The 15402-nt window shown below is 43.8% G+C and overlaps 1 protein-coding gene across 2 annotated transcripts in view; it reads right to left on the reverse strand.

Annotated features, from left to right (window-relative positions):
• The window catches only part of LOC149029062 (Cytochrome b561/ferric reductase transmembrane protein family), a 30938-nt gene that overhangs the window by 14927 nt on the left and 609 nt on the right, over positions 1–15402 (reverse strand). The window contains exons 3-4 of one of the 2 annotated variants that reach the window (XM_089149782.1): positions 15186–15382; positions 14537–15076 (exon numbers count right to left, since the gene is read on the reverse strand). In XM_089149782.1, coding sequence (XP_089005908.1) covers positions 14765–15076; positions 15186–15382 — 509 coding nt within the window. In that variant the 3' untranslated portion in view covers positions 14537–14764. Of the gene's footprint in view, positions 1–14536; positions 15077–15185; positions 15383–15402 lie in introns of those variants that run through there. The other variant, XM_089149791.1, reaches the window with a different exon arrangement.

Here is a 15402-nt window from a genome sequence, read left to right on the forward strand (position 1 = left end):
CAAGGGCCAATTGCATCTTCTGCATCCACTGCACCTTAGCTCCATGTGTATCAAGTTGCCCCTTCTCCTTCTTCCTCTCCCATCTCCATTTTTTGTTTTCCTTTTTTACTTTTTCTATAGTCATCTCCTCGGTCGAATCTAGCAGCATGCTCATATCCAACCCCTTATTCTTTGTATTGATGTTTACAACACTGAGGATCAAAGGTTTGACTCACTTTGTTGTTGAGTCCCTCTTCATCCTGGAAAATCAAACCCACCAAGTTATTTTTGAAAAGTCCCTTCTTTCTCAGAACATCATCATCATCCCTTAGATCATCTTCAAAATGCTCATTCCTGAGAGGTAGCCCCTTCAGCCTTTCCTTACCACTTGAGAAAACGACCTCCATCGCCTTTAGTCCCTCAACATTTTTTTTTTCCTTCGTAATTTGTTAGTTCCAGCAGCATTTTCATCATATGTTGAGCTATTTGACATTGGACTAGGTCCTTGAAGGTGAAGCCTACTATTACGAGTATCAACACCTTCCACATTTCGATCACCATCAGCCTCCCTACTCATCGTAGCAGAAAGCATGAATAAGTTCTCCAGACTTTTGTTGAGAGTACTCAGGTGTTTCCAAATTTAATTGGCTGTGTGATAAGATTTTGATAGATCTTCTCGTGGCAAGATTGAGTTTTGCCCTCATCTTCTACAATGGGACACCGAGTGGAAGAGTGGTTTATCTTCCCACAGTAGTCACAAATGAAGTACAATCCATATTTGAGTTGAACATGCACCCATTTTTCCCATAGCTTTTTAATTGAACATACAATCTAACTAGGTGATATGGAGAAAATATGATCGAACCGGGTTCATACTTGTTTCGACCCTCGACCCCGGTCGAGACAGAGGGAATCGACTCGCTCCCGAGCAAACCGGATCCAGAAGATAGCTTGCTGAGGAAGAAAACTTATTCAGCCACAAGCACGCCCTAATCCAATTTATGGATTAGGTTAATTACCCTAATGATGGTAGACTAAAATTGACGGCTGCGGCTAATCATTATCGAAGGGATAATCATCGCATAACCTAGAGGTTATCTCAGGAGTCCTCTACTAGTCCAAACTAGTAGAAGTCTATCGCTCAACGGATCTAACTGTTAAGATCCAACGACTACCCGAAGAAGGCTCAAGTGCATCCGACGAAGGAGATTCGAAGGTACATTCTATATAAACCTCACTGCCATATGAAGTGAGGGACAGAGATTCATATACACACTGGTAGACGTAAACTATCAGGGGCTCACGATCTAGATCACCTTTCCCAGTTCTTCATTCCTTAGCTCTGTGCTTCTAGCAGAGCCATTTGTGATTAAGTTCATCAACTGACTTAGGCTTCAGAGGTGGACTCCCGACCCCCGCGGTCGGGCCACATCTGACACTTTCGTTTTGTAGGTCATCACGAGAAGATCTAAGGGCTGAGTTGATTTTGGACGCATCATTTGGCGCCGTCTGTGGGAAAGACTTGTAAAGCCATGGTGACTAGATCGGCAGCAGCCGCAGCGGCCGCTGCACAGCGCGATTCTGGCTGGAGTGAATAATCCAGACGTTCCCCAGGGAAGCCAAATCCTATTGAAGTAGATGGTGGTCAGGGAGGACATAATCCTCCTGATACATTCCAAGATCAATTGAATCAAGTAAAGATTCAACTCTTGGAGGTGAGCCAAGCACTCCGCATGCTCACCAGACAAGTGGTGTTACCACAAGAGCCTGACCATCGCAATCCAGGGAGGCGCGCGTTACCACGTGATCAACTGCTTGATCAAAGATTGGCTGAAGACCGGAATATCGGTCAGAACTTTTTTGAAGGCGACCGAGGACCTAGACGAGTTGACGATCAACCTAGGCGGGACGATCGGTTCGACAGACCGCAGGAAAGTACAACCGATTCAAATACAAGGTTGGACACAGGGGTGAGAACTCACTCACCAACTGGTCGAAGAACCGGTCGCGATGATCGAGCAGTTCGCGACGAGCAGAATGTTCGGGAAGGACGGGCTGTTCATGATGATCGAATAGCACGTGATGATCGTGTTAATCGAGGTCGTGATCATATCGCTGAAGATCACCCGACCCAGATTGGTCAAGAATTGGCCAACATCAATCAGAAGTTAGGGCAATTGGCTAAAGGAAGGATGACCAAGGATATTTACTCAATCATTCGGAAGACCCCCTTTACCGAGCCAATTGCGGGATATCAGTTTCCCCATAACTTCCGTTTGCCTACCTTTTCTACTTTCGATGGCTCCAGAGATCCAATGGCCCACATTGGCTATTATCAGCAAACCATGGTAGTTTCAGGTAATTCTGATGAAATTTTATGCAGGGTTTTGGTTCATCTTTAACCGGAGCAGCACAAAAGTGGTTTTCGAACCTCCCATCTGGAAGGATCGTAAACTTTGATGAATTGGCGCGCAAATTCATAGGGCGATTCCAGAGTGGGATACAGGTCAAGAAAATGGAAGAAACATTGTTTACTGTCAGACAATGAAAAAGCGAATCAATCAGAGAGTTTCTGAAAAGATTCAACAAAGTAACGATCGAGATAGAAAATTTGGATGAGCAAGTAGCCAAAACTGCTCTATTCACTGGACTCACTAACCGGAAACTCCTGGAGTTATTACTACAGGGTATGCCTGCAACTTATGCTGAGTTGGTACAGAGATGTCAGAAGCAGGCCGAAATCATGGAGATCCTAGATGCATGCCAAGGAGATAATAAAGTCTCCAATAAGGAACAGAAGGCTCCTGAGCAAAAGCAGAAGCCAAAGAAAAATGTCCGTGATCGGGTTGGAAAATCTCAGGCTTGGCGCCAGAGGTCTCCAGGTAAAAGTGAATATACTCCATTGAATGTTCCTCAGGCTGATATTCTAAATATCATCAAAAGAAAAAATATTTTGAAGTGGCCACCTAAAATTCTTTTGAAACCTGGGGAGCAGCAGGATCGAGAAAAGTATTGCCAATTCCACAAGGACTATGGTCATTATACAAATGACTATCGTCATCTGAAAGCAGATATTGAGAGATTAATATCTCAGGGACACTTGTCCAATTTTGTTAGCAGAAGGAGGGAGGAGCCACGTGAGCCACGCGCGGCTGCTCCTAAAAGGGATCGTTCGGTTAGTTCAGAATGATCAAGGGAGGCTCTGAAGTCTAAGAAGGGCAAGGAGGTGACTGAAGCTACTTGGTCACCTATCCTTACCATTTTCGGAGGACCAGAGCCCGAATCACTCCATAGTTTGAAGACAAAATCCAAATTTGTCGGAACCGGAGAGACACGGAAGCGAAAGAAGCTGAATGGTGAAGATTCTATCACCTTTGGCGAGGAGGATGAAAGAGGCGTTTGTTTACCTCATGTTGATGCCATAGTCATCAAGGTAGAGATTGCACATCGGGAAGTGCATAGAGTTTTGGTTGATACAGAGTCTGCAGCTGACCTAATTTCTTATGAAGTGTATCAAAGAAGGTGGATGAGGACTTGATGGAGCCTTCATCCACGCATCTATATGGTTTTGCAAGGTTGTCTGCGGTGGCGGAAAGATCTGTCCAGTTGGAATTATCTATTGGAAGTTTTCCTAAGGAAACAACCGTCCGAATCAATTTTTTGGTGGTTTGGGAACTGCTAGCTTATAATGTTATCCTCGAGCGACCATCTTTATCCAAGATAGGTGCTATTGTTTCGACAAAACACCTGAAGATAAAATTCCCGACTGACATGGGAATTGGTCAAGTTTCCTCTGACCAGAGGATCTCTCGGCAATGTTATGTTGCCTATTTAAAAGACAAGGAAGGCCCGAGGAAGGTGATTGCCCTACCTATAGAAGTTCGAGACAATCGGGAAGAAGCAGAAATGCAAAGGCCCGAACCAGTGAAGAAGCTGGAGCAAATCCAACTATGTACCGAAGATAAGAAGAAGATTACTTATATCGGGTCTGAACAGATGGAGGAGTTCAAAGATGAGTTGAAGTTATTTCTTCAACAGAATAATGACATATTTGCATGGTCTGCTGAAGACATGCCAGGAATCGGTCGGGCTATCGCAGAGCATAAACTCTGGATAGATCCGAAGGTGAAACCAGTGATACGAAAAAGGAGAAATTTCTCCATTGAAAAGTATGAAGCCGTTCGGGGCGAAGTTGAAAAACTGAAGAATTCTGGTTTCATAGAACCAATTGAATGCCAACCTTGGTTAGCTAACGTGGTAATGGTAAAAAAGGCGAATGGGAAGTGGAGAATGTGTAAAGACTACACAGATCTCAACAAGGCTTGCCCTAAAGATTGCTATCCATTGCCTCGGATTGACCTCTTGATAGATGTGACTGCAAGATATGAAACTCTAGGTTTCATGGATGCCTACTCAGGGTATAATCAGATCCTTATGAATAAGGAAGATGAGAAGTTTACGGCTTTCATGACTGATCGTGAAAGCTACTATTATAAAGTCATGCCATTTGGCCTAAAGAATGCAGGAACTACATATCAGAGAGCCGTCAACAAGATTTTTAAAGATTTGATAGGAAAGAATGTTGAAGCTTATGTTGACGACATGCTTGTGAAGAGCTTTACAAAAACAAATCATATTGCAGATTTGACTAAGGTATTCTCAGTACTGCGAAAATATCAAATGAAGCTGAATCTAGAAAAGTGCGCCTTTGGAGTTTCCTCAGGCAAATTTTTGGGCTTCATGGTGTCACAGAGAGGTATTGAGGCTAATCCTGCCAAAATACAGGCTCTGGTTGATATGGAGGCTCCCAAAACTGTTTGTGATGTGCAGTGTTTAACAGGGAGAGTTGCCGCTTTGAATCGATTCATCTCCAAGTCTGGAGAAAAGTGTTTGCCATTCTTCAAGGCACTCAAAGATTTGAGGGGCAGCAAGGAAGCAAAATGGACTGAAGAATGCCAGAAAGCTTTCGAGGAGTTAAAAGAAGCACTTGGACAACCGCCGATCTTGTCCCGACCAGAGAAGGGGGAAATATTACAGCTATATCTAGCGACGTCCCTTTCAGCGGTCAGTGCAATACTTGTTAGTGAGAAAGATAAAAAACAGTGGCCGATTTACTATGTGAGCCACGTATTGCTAGATGCGGAGATACGATATTCGCAGATTGAGAAGCAGGCTCTGGCTCTCATGATGGCCGCCAGGAAGCTAAGGCCATACTTTCAGGCTCATCCAATTGAGGTATTTACAACTTTTCCTCTCAGTAAAGTTCTTAATAAACCTGATTTATCTTGAAGGATGGTGTCCTGGTCGGTTGAACTCAGCGAGTTCCAAGTGAGCTTTAAGCCCAGAACGGCAATCAAGGCTCAGGCGCTAGCCGATTTTGTAGTAGAAACTACTGCACCAGTGGAGTCCATTGAGGATCCCATTATACCAACCACTTGGGAGGTATATGTGGATGGTTCGAGTAATAAAGATGGAGCAGGAGCTGGAATTCTATTGAAAAGTCCAGCAGGCTTTATTATTCGATATGCTTTGAGATTTGCATTTGAAGCAAGTAATAACGAAGCAGAATATCAGGCTCTGATAGCTGGACTTCGGTTGTCAAAAGCATTGTCTATTGCAGATGTTACTATTTATAGTGACTCTCAACTTATAGTCAACCAAGTCCAGGGGGAATATGGTATTAAAGAACCACGCTTGCAGAAATATCAAGAGATAGTGCAGGCATTTCAAAACCAGTTTCGGAATTTGAAGATATCTCAGATTCCGAGGACTGAAAATTCAGTGGCAGATGAGCTATCCCGACTAGCCAATGCCAAAGAAAAGAATCTAGACCCTTCGGCCTACATTGAAGAGATAACATTTCCAAGTTATCATGAGAAAGAAATTTCTTACATTGAAGCAGAGCGTTGCTGGATGGATCCGATAATTGAGTATCTGAGAGATGACAAATTACCTGAGGATCCGAAAGAGGCAAGGTTGATCAAGATACGATCGACGAGATTTGTCATTCATAATGGGAGACTATACAAAAGATCTTATTCTGGACCCCTTATGAGATGTATAGGCCCCGAAGGAGCAGAGTCAGCTTTGGTTGAGGTTCATGAAGGAATTTGTGGGGCTCACATGGGTGGACGAGCCCTGGCCCACAAAATTCTAAGACTCGGGTTATATTGGCCTAAGATCCAAGAGGCTGCTATGGAGTATGTTCGTCAATGTGGCAACTGTCAAATTCATGCTACAGTATCGAAGCGCTCGGCGGAAACCATGACTTCAATTCTAGATCCCATTCCCTTTGCGATGTGGGGAATTGATATCATGGGCAAATTCACCAAAGCGTCAGGCGGACGGGAATATCTGATAGTAGCAATTGATTACTTCACGAAATGGGTTGAAGCCAGTGCACTGGCAACAATTACTGAGAAAAAAGTGGGAAAATTTGTGCTTGAGTCAGTCATATATCGCTTTGGGATTCCAAAGATTATCATCACTGACCATGGTACTCAGTTCGACTGTCCGCAATTTGGGCAATTTTACGGAACATATATGATCGAGCATCGTATGTCCTCAGTGGCATACCCCCAGAGCAATGGACAAGTAGAGGTTACTAACCAAACGCTACTTGAAGGAATAAAGAGAAGACTCGAAGCTGACAAGGCTTCTTGGGTCGAAGAACTTCATAACGTACTGTGGGCCTATAGAACTACAGTTCGAACACCCACAGGAGAAACTCCATTCAGGTTAGCATATGAGTCTGAAGCATTGGCACCGGTGGAGATAATGGCGGGGACATTACGGGATCGAGAGTTCGAGGAAAAAGCAAACGAGCAAGGACTGCTTGATAGTCTTGATCTGTTGGACGAAGTTCGGGCAAAGGCAATAGCACGAACTCAACATTATCAAAGAAGGATAGCGTCTCATTATAATACTCGAGTGAAGAATCGTCAGTAGTTAGCCAGAGATTTGGTGTTGAGAAACACCTTTGCTTCCGACCCACGTCACCAAAGAAAATTGGACCCTTCATGGGAAGGACCTTATATGGTTGTAAAACCAGTTGGTTCAGGAGCTTACAAGCTGAAGAACATCAACACCCAGAAAGAGTTGGATCGTTCATGGAATGCCAGGCATCTCAAAATTTTCAACTCAATCAATGCAATTTTTGGCTTTCAACAAATTATCTTTTGATTGGGGGGCATCATACACCACATTCAAGAACAAGATCCAACTATAAGGCATCGGATGAAAAACCGTGTGGGTCCTTCAACACTTATGGAATTTTTTCGGAATTTCTTAAGTCAAGGCATCGGATGAAAATCCGAGTGAGTTCCTTCCGCAAGGCGTCGGTTTGAAACCCGAGTAAGTTCCTTCAAGACTTATTGAATTTTTGAATTATCCTTAAGTTAAGGCATCGGTTTAAAACCCGAGTGAGTTTCTTCTACAAGGCATCGGTTTAAAACCCGAGTGAGTTCCTTCTCAGACGTATTGTATTTCTCCGGAAATCCTTAAGTAAAGGCATCGGTTTAAAACCCGAGTGAGTTCCTTCTCAGACTTATTGTATTTCTCCGGAAATCCTTAAGTAAAGGCATCGGTTTAAAACCCGAGTGAGATCCTTCTCAGACTTATTGTATTTCTCCGGAAATCTTTAAGTAAAGGCATTGTTCTAAACAACTAAGACCTAGTACAACAGCGATTCAAGTGACTAGCAAAGTTCAAGATGAAGTTAATTTCTTATTTCTTCAAAAGACCAGAAGAGGCCGGTCTCAACATCAAACATAAGATTACAAGAGCTGGATACAATCTTCGGTCAAAAAAGAAAGTCATCATCGATGATCATTAAGAAGTCATACAAGATCGGCACAACTTTGCTAGAACAAACACATGAGTCAATCATTGGTATGGATTCAAGGAAAAGAAGAGGAGAAATGAGGATTACAAAAAACATTTCAGTATGTATAAAATCCTCCGCAATTTCATACTCTTTGTCCAGCTTGTCCAGGAGAAGTATGGTCCTCGACCAAACTTGCATTCAAGGCGAGCTCGTCATAATTGAATCCTTCCAAGGGAGAATAAACAGGAGAATCTTCCAGATAATGCATAATATCTAGATTAGAAGGTGGAGGATCAATCTTATTTTTGGTCCAGTCAGGAGGACGAAGGCCCAAATTGGTAAATACTTCAGGATGGCAAACAACACTGTAGGGAGTTGTATCAAAATGAGGATCCTTCCTTAATATTGATTCCCATACTTCGTTCTCACCATCCCGGTACGCCTGCAAGTTATAAGCATTCAACATATCAACAAAGGGCTTATTGTGTAAATACTTGAAGACGCAGGCTCTGCGAACATCAGTTGGAAGGGATACGGGCAAAGGAACGACAGCTTGCCTTTGGGTTAACGTTTCAGATCCTTTGGCTCCTGACTTTCCAACTCCTCGCTCCAGGTGCCGAATCTTCTCCTTGGCATCATCCAAGTCTGACCGAAGACGATCGATCACTGAATTCTTTTCTCCTGCAACCTCCCAGGCTAGTTTCCTAAGGCAAGCAATCTCAGCATCTTTAGCTTCAGAGATTTCCCGAAGCCTGGAAACTTCATTGCTCAACCTATTGAGCCTAGAGGCTACTTCCACTTGGTTGTGGAAGTTACCAGTAAGACTCTTGCAAACAACTTCCGAGTTAAAAAGGAGCCGAAGAGTAATATTCAGAATCAAAAGATAATGAAGAAAGACTTACATCACCAGTGACTTCATAAAGACTTCATCTAGAAGTTTGGAAAGAACTGCGCTCTCAGAAGTCATTCGAGCAGCAGTGCACCATTCCAACGCTCTGTCAAACTCGTTTGACACTAATTCGGGTGAAGGATGAGAAGGATGAGCTGCATCACTTGTCACCCAACGGCACTTCCTGGTGGCAAAATCCTCCAACTCCAAAGGAGAGGAGGAGGATGCCAAACAAGCACTGGAATTGGAAATAGGAGCAGCACCTGCTGGGACCACACCTTCATCAGATGCCAACATAGTTGCCTCAAATGCCCGAAGAATCTCCTTCGGGGGTGCATGAACGGTCTCTGCAGCAGGGGCGTCAGCAGCACCATCAACAACGGAGTGATCAAGATCTTCTTGGGAAGAACGAGCGATCACTTCAGGCAGAAGAGGCGTAGGGGTGGCATCAATAGAAATTGTGGGAATCTGACTTGAAGATTCACCAACAGCAGTCGCCTTACGCTTGGAGGATTCACTAGCTGAAACCACCTCACTGGCCCCAACCACCGCCGACAGAACAATTTTCTTACAAGATTTCACTCTAATAAAGTTCGGGTCGATTCTGGGAGCCACTGTATACACAGAAAAAGCCGTATCAGTACAGATATCCAACAACAACAGCAACAAGGGAAAACCCTAGTTCTCTGTCAAATATGCAAACCCGATTAACTAAACCCCAGGTACTACTACTGTGCAGTTTACTCAGGGGGAAAGGGGAAAGAGATGAGTGATCAAAAAACTCACTTGTTCATAAGTTGATAGAGTTATTGTTGGAGTACGAGGAATACGGAAGCAAGCAGGAGGACGGAATGTCGCTTTAACAAATCTAACTTGCAGATAGCAGGATAGATGGAGAGTACCCACGAAGGCTTTAAATAGCCTCAGGTATTAAGACGACGGTTGAGAGCTAAAGACAACCAATGGCCCAGATCGAAATGACGCTTCGAAATCCACAACAAGCAAGATCAACAGTCGGAGGGAGGCCACATGGAAACATGTGGAGGCGAGCACCCGATGCAAGAATACCTCCAACCGTAGCACCGCCATTGTGATAATGGATGTATTACCGATTCATTGGAAACAGTGAATGGTATATAAAGGCAAGGAAACGTTTGGACTTCGCAGATACCATAAGGGAAACGTGTGGACTTTGCAGTAAATGAAGGAGTGGGGAAGATTAATGCATCTTTCCAAAACGTAACTTCATAATATCTTTACAAGATTATTATTCGTCAAAGAATGTGAAGTTAAGTGATAAGTTTTATCATTTATATTTTGATATTCAAGACAAGATTTCGATAGGAGAGAGGGAAATGGAAAGGCCAACATGAAAAAAAAGTGTCTATTCATTAGCAAGGAGGTCAATCTTTACAAAAAATAAATAATAATAACTCCCTAAGCCTCTTCTTCATTGATGCCCGAGGAGCCCTGAGAAGGAGGACTTTTCTCAGGATCCTGAGAAGAGCCTTCCTCAATATTGACATTGTCAGAGCCCTCTTCAGCAGCAGCTTGTGATTTTTCCTCTGGAAGTGCCGGCTCATCAGCAAGATATGCTTCATATTGTGGGTAGGCTGGAAAAGGATCATCTTCTTCCCGAGCCCAGTCTGGGAGATCCATGCCTAATTTCCTGAAGACCTCTTTATGGCACACCTCACGAAAGGGAGCAGTATCGAAGGAAGGGATTGATGCGAGAATTCGCTCCCAAACATCATTCTGCCCCAAGCGATAAGCTTGGACGTTGTAGGCACCCCAATAGCTGGGAGAAAGGTTCACTGTTCAGGTACTTCTGAACACAATCCTTCCGAAGCTCTGGCTTGATGTGCTCGGGCTTGCTGGGAATAGCCAACTTCAAGTATTCTTCGTTCTCTATACATTTAAATTCAAGTCTGTCACTGAACAACGTGGCAGCTTCTTTTTGCTTTTTGGCCTCGCGCTCGGCAACAACAGCACGAGCCTTTGAAGCATCAAGGGCCTCCTTGAGGGAGATCACTTCTTCCTCGTGCTTTCTTTGCAGCTCCTCGGCAGCTGCAGTAAACCAGTCTATCTCAAAATTGGCTTTGGCCAAATTCTCTTCACAGGTCTGCAGCAAGGAGCTGTTGCGGCCAACCCGGCTCAATGCTTCCATGTGTTGATAGAAGCTGAACACAACATTCCTGGGAAGGCGGAAATTATCAGAAGAAGTCATGAGAAATTATGAAAAAATAAGTAAGCAAGAAAACCGATACCTTGTGGATTGACTAACAAGGGCAATGTCGTCCAGGGTTTCAAATTCCTGGCGATCAAAAGGAACAAGACTGAGGGAGCTCCACTCTGCAGCTTTCTCAGGATCCTGTGTCACCCTGTCGGTCACTTCAGGGTCCACTAGGGGGTGAAGATCTCCTCACAATCAGCAGATTTTTTGGATTTTTTATGAGAGGAAGCATCAATTGTATCATGCCTCCTTTTGGTTCGGGCGGAGGAGGAGACATTAGTCATTTCCACCATCGGCTTCTTCCCTTTTCCCCAAGCATCAGCCACGGGCCTGATATTCCTGATACCCCTATAAGAGGGGTCGGGAGAGGGAAAAGAAGCCTTTTGATCAACGGTCAAGGCTCTAGGCGATCGTTGCTCGGCTGTCACAACGGCCCTAGCGGCCTTCACTCGCAGGGTTTCGGGGTTCATTCTTGGAGGCACTGCAAAGAAGAGCAAGAGTCAGAATTAAAGACGTATCACTTTAGTAAAATTAAAGGATGATGGTTAGAAGCTCACAATGAGCCAAGCCCCAGTACTGAAGAATGGAGTTATACTCCACCTCAAGTCCATGTATCTCTTGATACCATGGAATGGATTTGATCTTCCTGATGGCTGCCTCGTCTTCTTTGGATAAGGGAAGGCCTCGGTTATTCTTGGAAGAAGAAGTACACCGCCTCCAGACGATCGGGAAGTTAAGATCTGAGGGAGGCGCTCGACAGAAAAAGTATTGTTCGTGCCATCTTTTGTGGTTAGAAGGGCAAGTTCCTTTGACAAGGATGCTACCCCTCCAATCAAGTTCAGCTTTATTGCGTTTGGACAAAAAAACCCAACCGGGAGAATGGGAGATAGAAAGAACATGAAAATGCACAAAGAGAGAAAGAGATGGCGTAATGCCAAGTTCAAAACACAAACCCAATAAGCCGACGATGAGACGCCAGCTATTGGGAAGGAGCATTCCAAGGCACATGTCCCAATGATTCAGAACGGCTGAGAACAAATGATTAAAAAAGGGAAGGCGAACCCCGCTTTCCAGTGCATCTATGTACAGAGAAAATTCACCCGAAAGGGTTGAATCAACCCTCTTATCAGGATGGGGAGCCCTAACCTGATAAGAGGAAGGAAAATCAAAATCTTGGATGGCTGAAAGAAGGGTTTCCTCCTTGAAAATGGAGGGAACAGAGCCAGGTCCGCCATCGGACCTGGAAGTTTGAGGCTGCCTAGAAGACTCGGCAGTTACCTTGGAAGTCTTAGAAGATCCAGACTCAGGAAGGACGGAAGGAGTTTCGATTTTTCTCTCTAAACCTTTTTGAGAAACTTCAGTAAACTTAAGCCAGAGGACAGTTAGGGTTTTGTTATCACTATCCGACTATTCGGAAGGAGGAGAAGCAAAAGCTTCCTTACCACTACTATTACTAACACTGGGTACCGGAGAAACCCTATTATCCGCCATTACTTGTTTTAGTAAGGTACAAAAGGAAAAAGACCAGTAAACTTACTGATTCAGTGAGGCAAAAGCTTGAGAGCAGGAAGGCGCGAAACAGACGACAAAGTTTCAAATTCCAGACAAAAAGAATGAAATCTACGAAGACAACGAACCACTTTTAAAACACCCGCACGAGTGTTCGGGAATCTGAACGATTGAGATTGATTCAAAATCAACGATCGAGATTAGAAGACGTTTTGAAAGTTTGAACTCAAGAATCCGAAACAGGCGTTCGAAACTGTCGCTTGGGTTACGTGAGCCACGACAGATCGACTGCAAGGAGACACGTGGCATTACCCTCACATTGCTCGAGGAAAAGTGACCACCGCATTAAATGTGATATGACATTTAATGGAACACGCAGAGACTATCGTCTGACGAAGAACCCAGTTAAAAACCAAGCCCTCGGGATCGACCGAACGCTTGGTCTGGGGGGCTCGTGATATGGAGAAAATATGATTGAACCGGGTTCATACTTGGTTCGACCCTCGACCCCGGTCGAGACAGAGGGAATCGACTCACTCCCGAGCGAACTAGATCCAGAAGATAACTTGCTGAGGAAGAAAACTTATTCAGCCACAAGCACGCCCTAATCCAATTTATGGATTAGGTTAATTATCCTAATGATGGCAGACTCAAATTGACGGCTGTGACCAATCATTATCGAAGGGATAATCATCGCATAACCTAGAGGTTATCTCAGGAGTTCTCTACTAGTCCAAACTAGTAGAAGTCTATCGCTCAACGGATCTAACTGTTAAGATCCAACGACTACCCGAAGAAGGCTCAAGTGCATCCGACGAAGGAGATTCGAAGGTACACTCTATATAAACCTCACTGCCATACGAGGTGAGGGACAGAGATTCATATACACACTGGTAGACGTAAACTATCAGGGGCTCACGATCTAGATCACCTTTCCCAGTTCTTCATTCCTTAGCTTTGTGCTTCTAGCAGAGCCGTTTGTGATTAAGTTCATCAACTGACTTAGGTTTCGGAGGTGGACTCCCGACCCCGCGGTCGGGCTACATCTAACGCTTTCGTTTTGCAGGTCATCACGAGAAAATCTAAGGGCTGGGCAGATTTTGGACGCATCATCGAGTGATTGAGGTTATACAGTCCGACCTATTTCGTTAATTTTAAAATAAAGTTGGATGAGATTAAGGGTAAGAGTAATAAATTCATAATATTTTTCAAAATAATTTTTAATTGAGAATATAATGATTATTTCAATTCTGTCGTTGACAACAAAGGGACGGTGTTAATTTTTGTGGACATATTTGTCATTTTAAGACGTTTATGATGCATGCATCACAAATTTATAGCAAATTTGGAGTTGTACACAAGGTTCGACATGTCGACTCGTGTCGCCGTGTCGGACTCGCGCGACACGGCGACACGGGCGACATGTCGCCAAAAGTCGCTCGACTTTTGGCAAGGGTTCGATGAAAAATCGAACCCCTGTTTCGAAGGGTATTTGGGGTCATTTTGACATGAAATTTGACGTGTAAACTAATTTGAGGCCAATAAACACATTGGGGGTGTTATTTTGACCTAAAACATCACCTAACCTAAAGTTTATAATTGGCACATGTCCAACTATATGCGGACAAAACTGGAAGTTTGGAAAATTCATATAAACTAATGTAAATATGCAAAGAGAACACAAATACACAAGTAGTAAAGAGATGTACTAAAGTTTACAATTCATTATACAACTATGTTGAGTATGGCTCATGCTTCACATATTGTTGCCGATGGATACGGGGGTCCCGCTCACTTTGGCAAAAAGCGAACGAAAAATCGGCGAAAAACAAACGAAAGGAAAAACAAACGAAAGGCTGTTATATATGGCGAATGTAGCGATATATCGCCGATTTTTCGGCGAATGTAGCGATATATCGCCGATTTTTCGGCGATATATCGACTTTTCGGCGACATATCGCCGACACAGGGCGATATGTCGCCGACATTTGGTATATATCGTGTCGCTGGGGGGAGTCGTGTCGCCCCCCAGCGACATGGCGACATATCGCCTTGTGTCGGGCGATATGTCGCCGACACAATGAACTATGGTTGTACATATAAAAAAAACTCTTTAAAATATAAAAGGTTTAATCATAATACGATAAATTCTTCTAGGGGTGAAAACAGAATAGTTTGTAAATTTACGGGATTCATATGCAATTTACTAAGAAAAACCATGAAATAGATAAGGATAAATAGGTGGGATATTGCAACTGAATATCAAGAAATCTAAACAAATACATAAGAAAGGATGCAATCCCCGTCCACACCATACAATCCATTTAATTTAAAAGATGTGCAGAATTTGTCTTCTAGAGCGAATTTGATGCTTGGGAGACAATGCAGCAAACACTACAATGCCACCGAGTAAAGCTAACCCAAGTCCTAAACTATTAACCACTACAGACTCGGTCGAACGTTTCAACACGTTCCTATTCGTTTGTAAGATTGTCAGCTTCTCCAGAAGGCCAGTCTCTGCTGTTGCCACGGCTAACCCATAAGTGTATAGACCCAGAAACACATGATGCCATGGCAGGACACTTAGCCTTGTTCTTCGAATCTCCCCTCTCGGCCGAAAGCTCAGGAACCCCATCAACCACTGCAAACGTGAAAAACGAAATGTTTGTAATGCCGCTGGCCGGGTTGATGATGGGTTCAAATTTCAAAAGCAATTAAAGGTTAAGAAGCATAATCTTCGAGAAACAAACCTGAGCAGCAAACAAGAAGACTGTGATCAGACCCATCCAGGAATGAAGACTGTAGAAATTGGCGACAATTCCCTTCTGGCGATGGAACTTGGTCCAAATTCCAAACAGCCCAGAAGCTAAAGCTACTCCTTGCATGCTCAGATGCATCGATTTCTTCAGAGTTCTTGAACCCGGAACCGAACGATGAACCAGAATAGCTGAAACATTCAGAGGCAGC

The sequence above is a fragment of the Hakea prostrata genome, chromosome 1 (genome assembly GCF_041222555.1).
Source record: "Hakea prostrata isolate BN-2017 chromosome 1, UWA_Hpros_2, whole genome shotgun sequence".
Taxonomy (NCBI): domain Eukaryota; kingdom Viridiplantae; phylum Streptophyta; class Magnoliopsida; order Proteales; family Proteaceae; genus Hakea; species Hakea prostrata.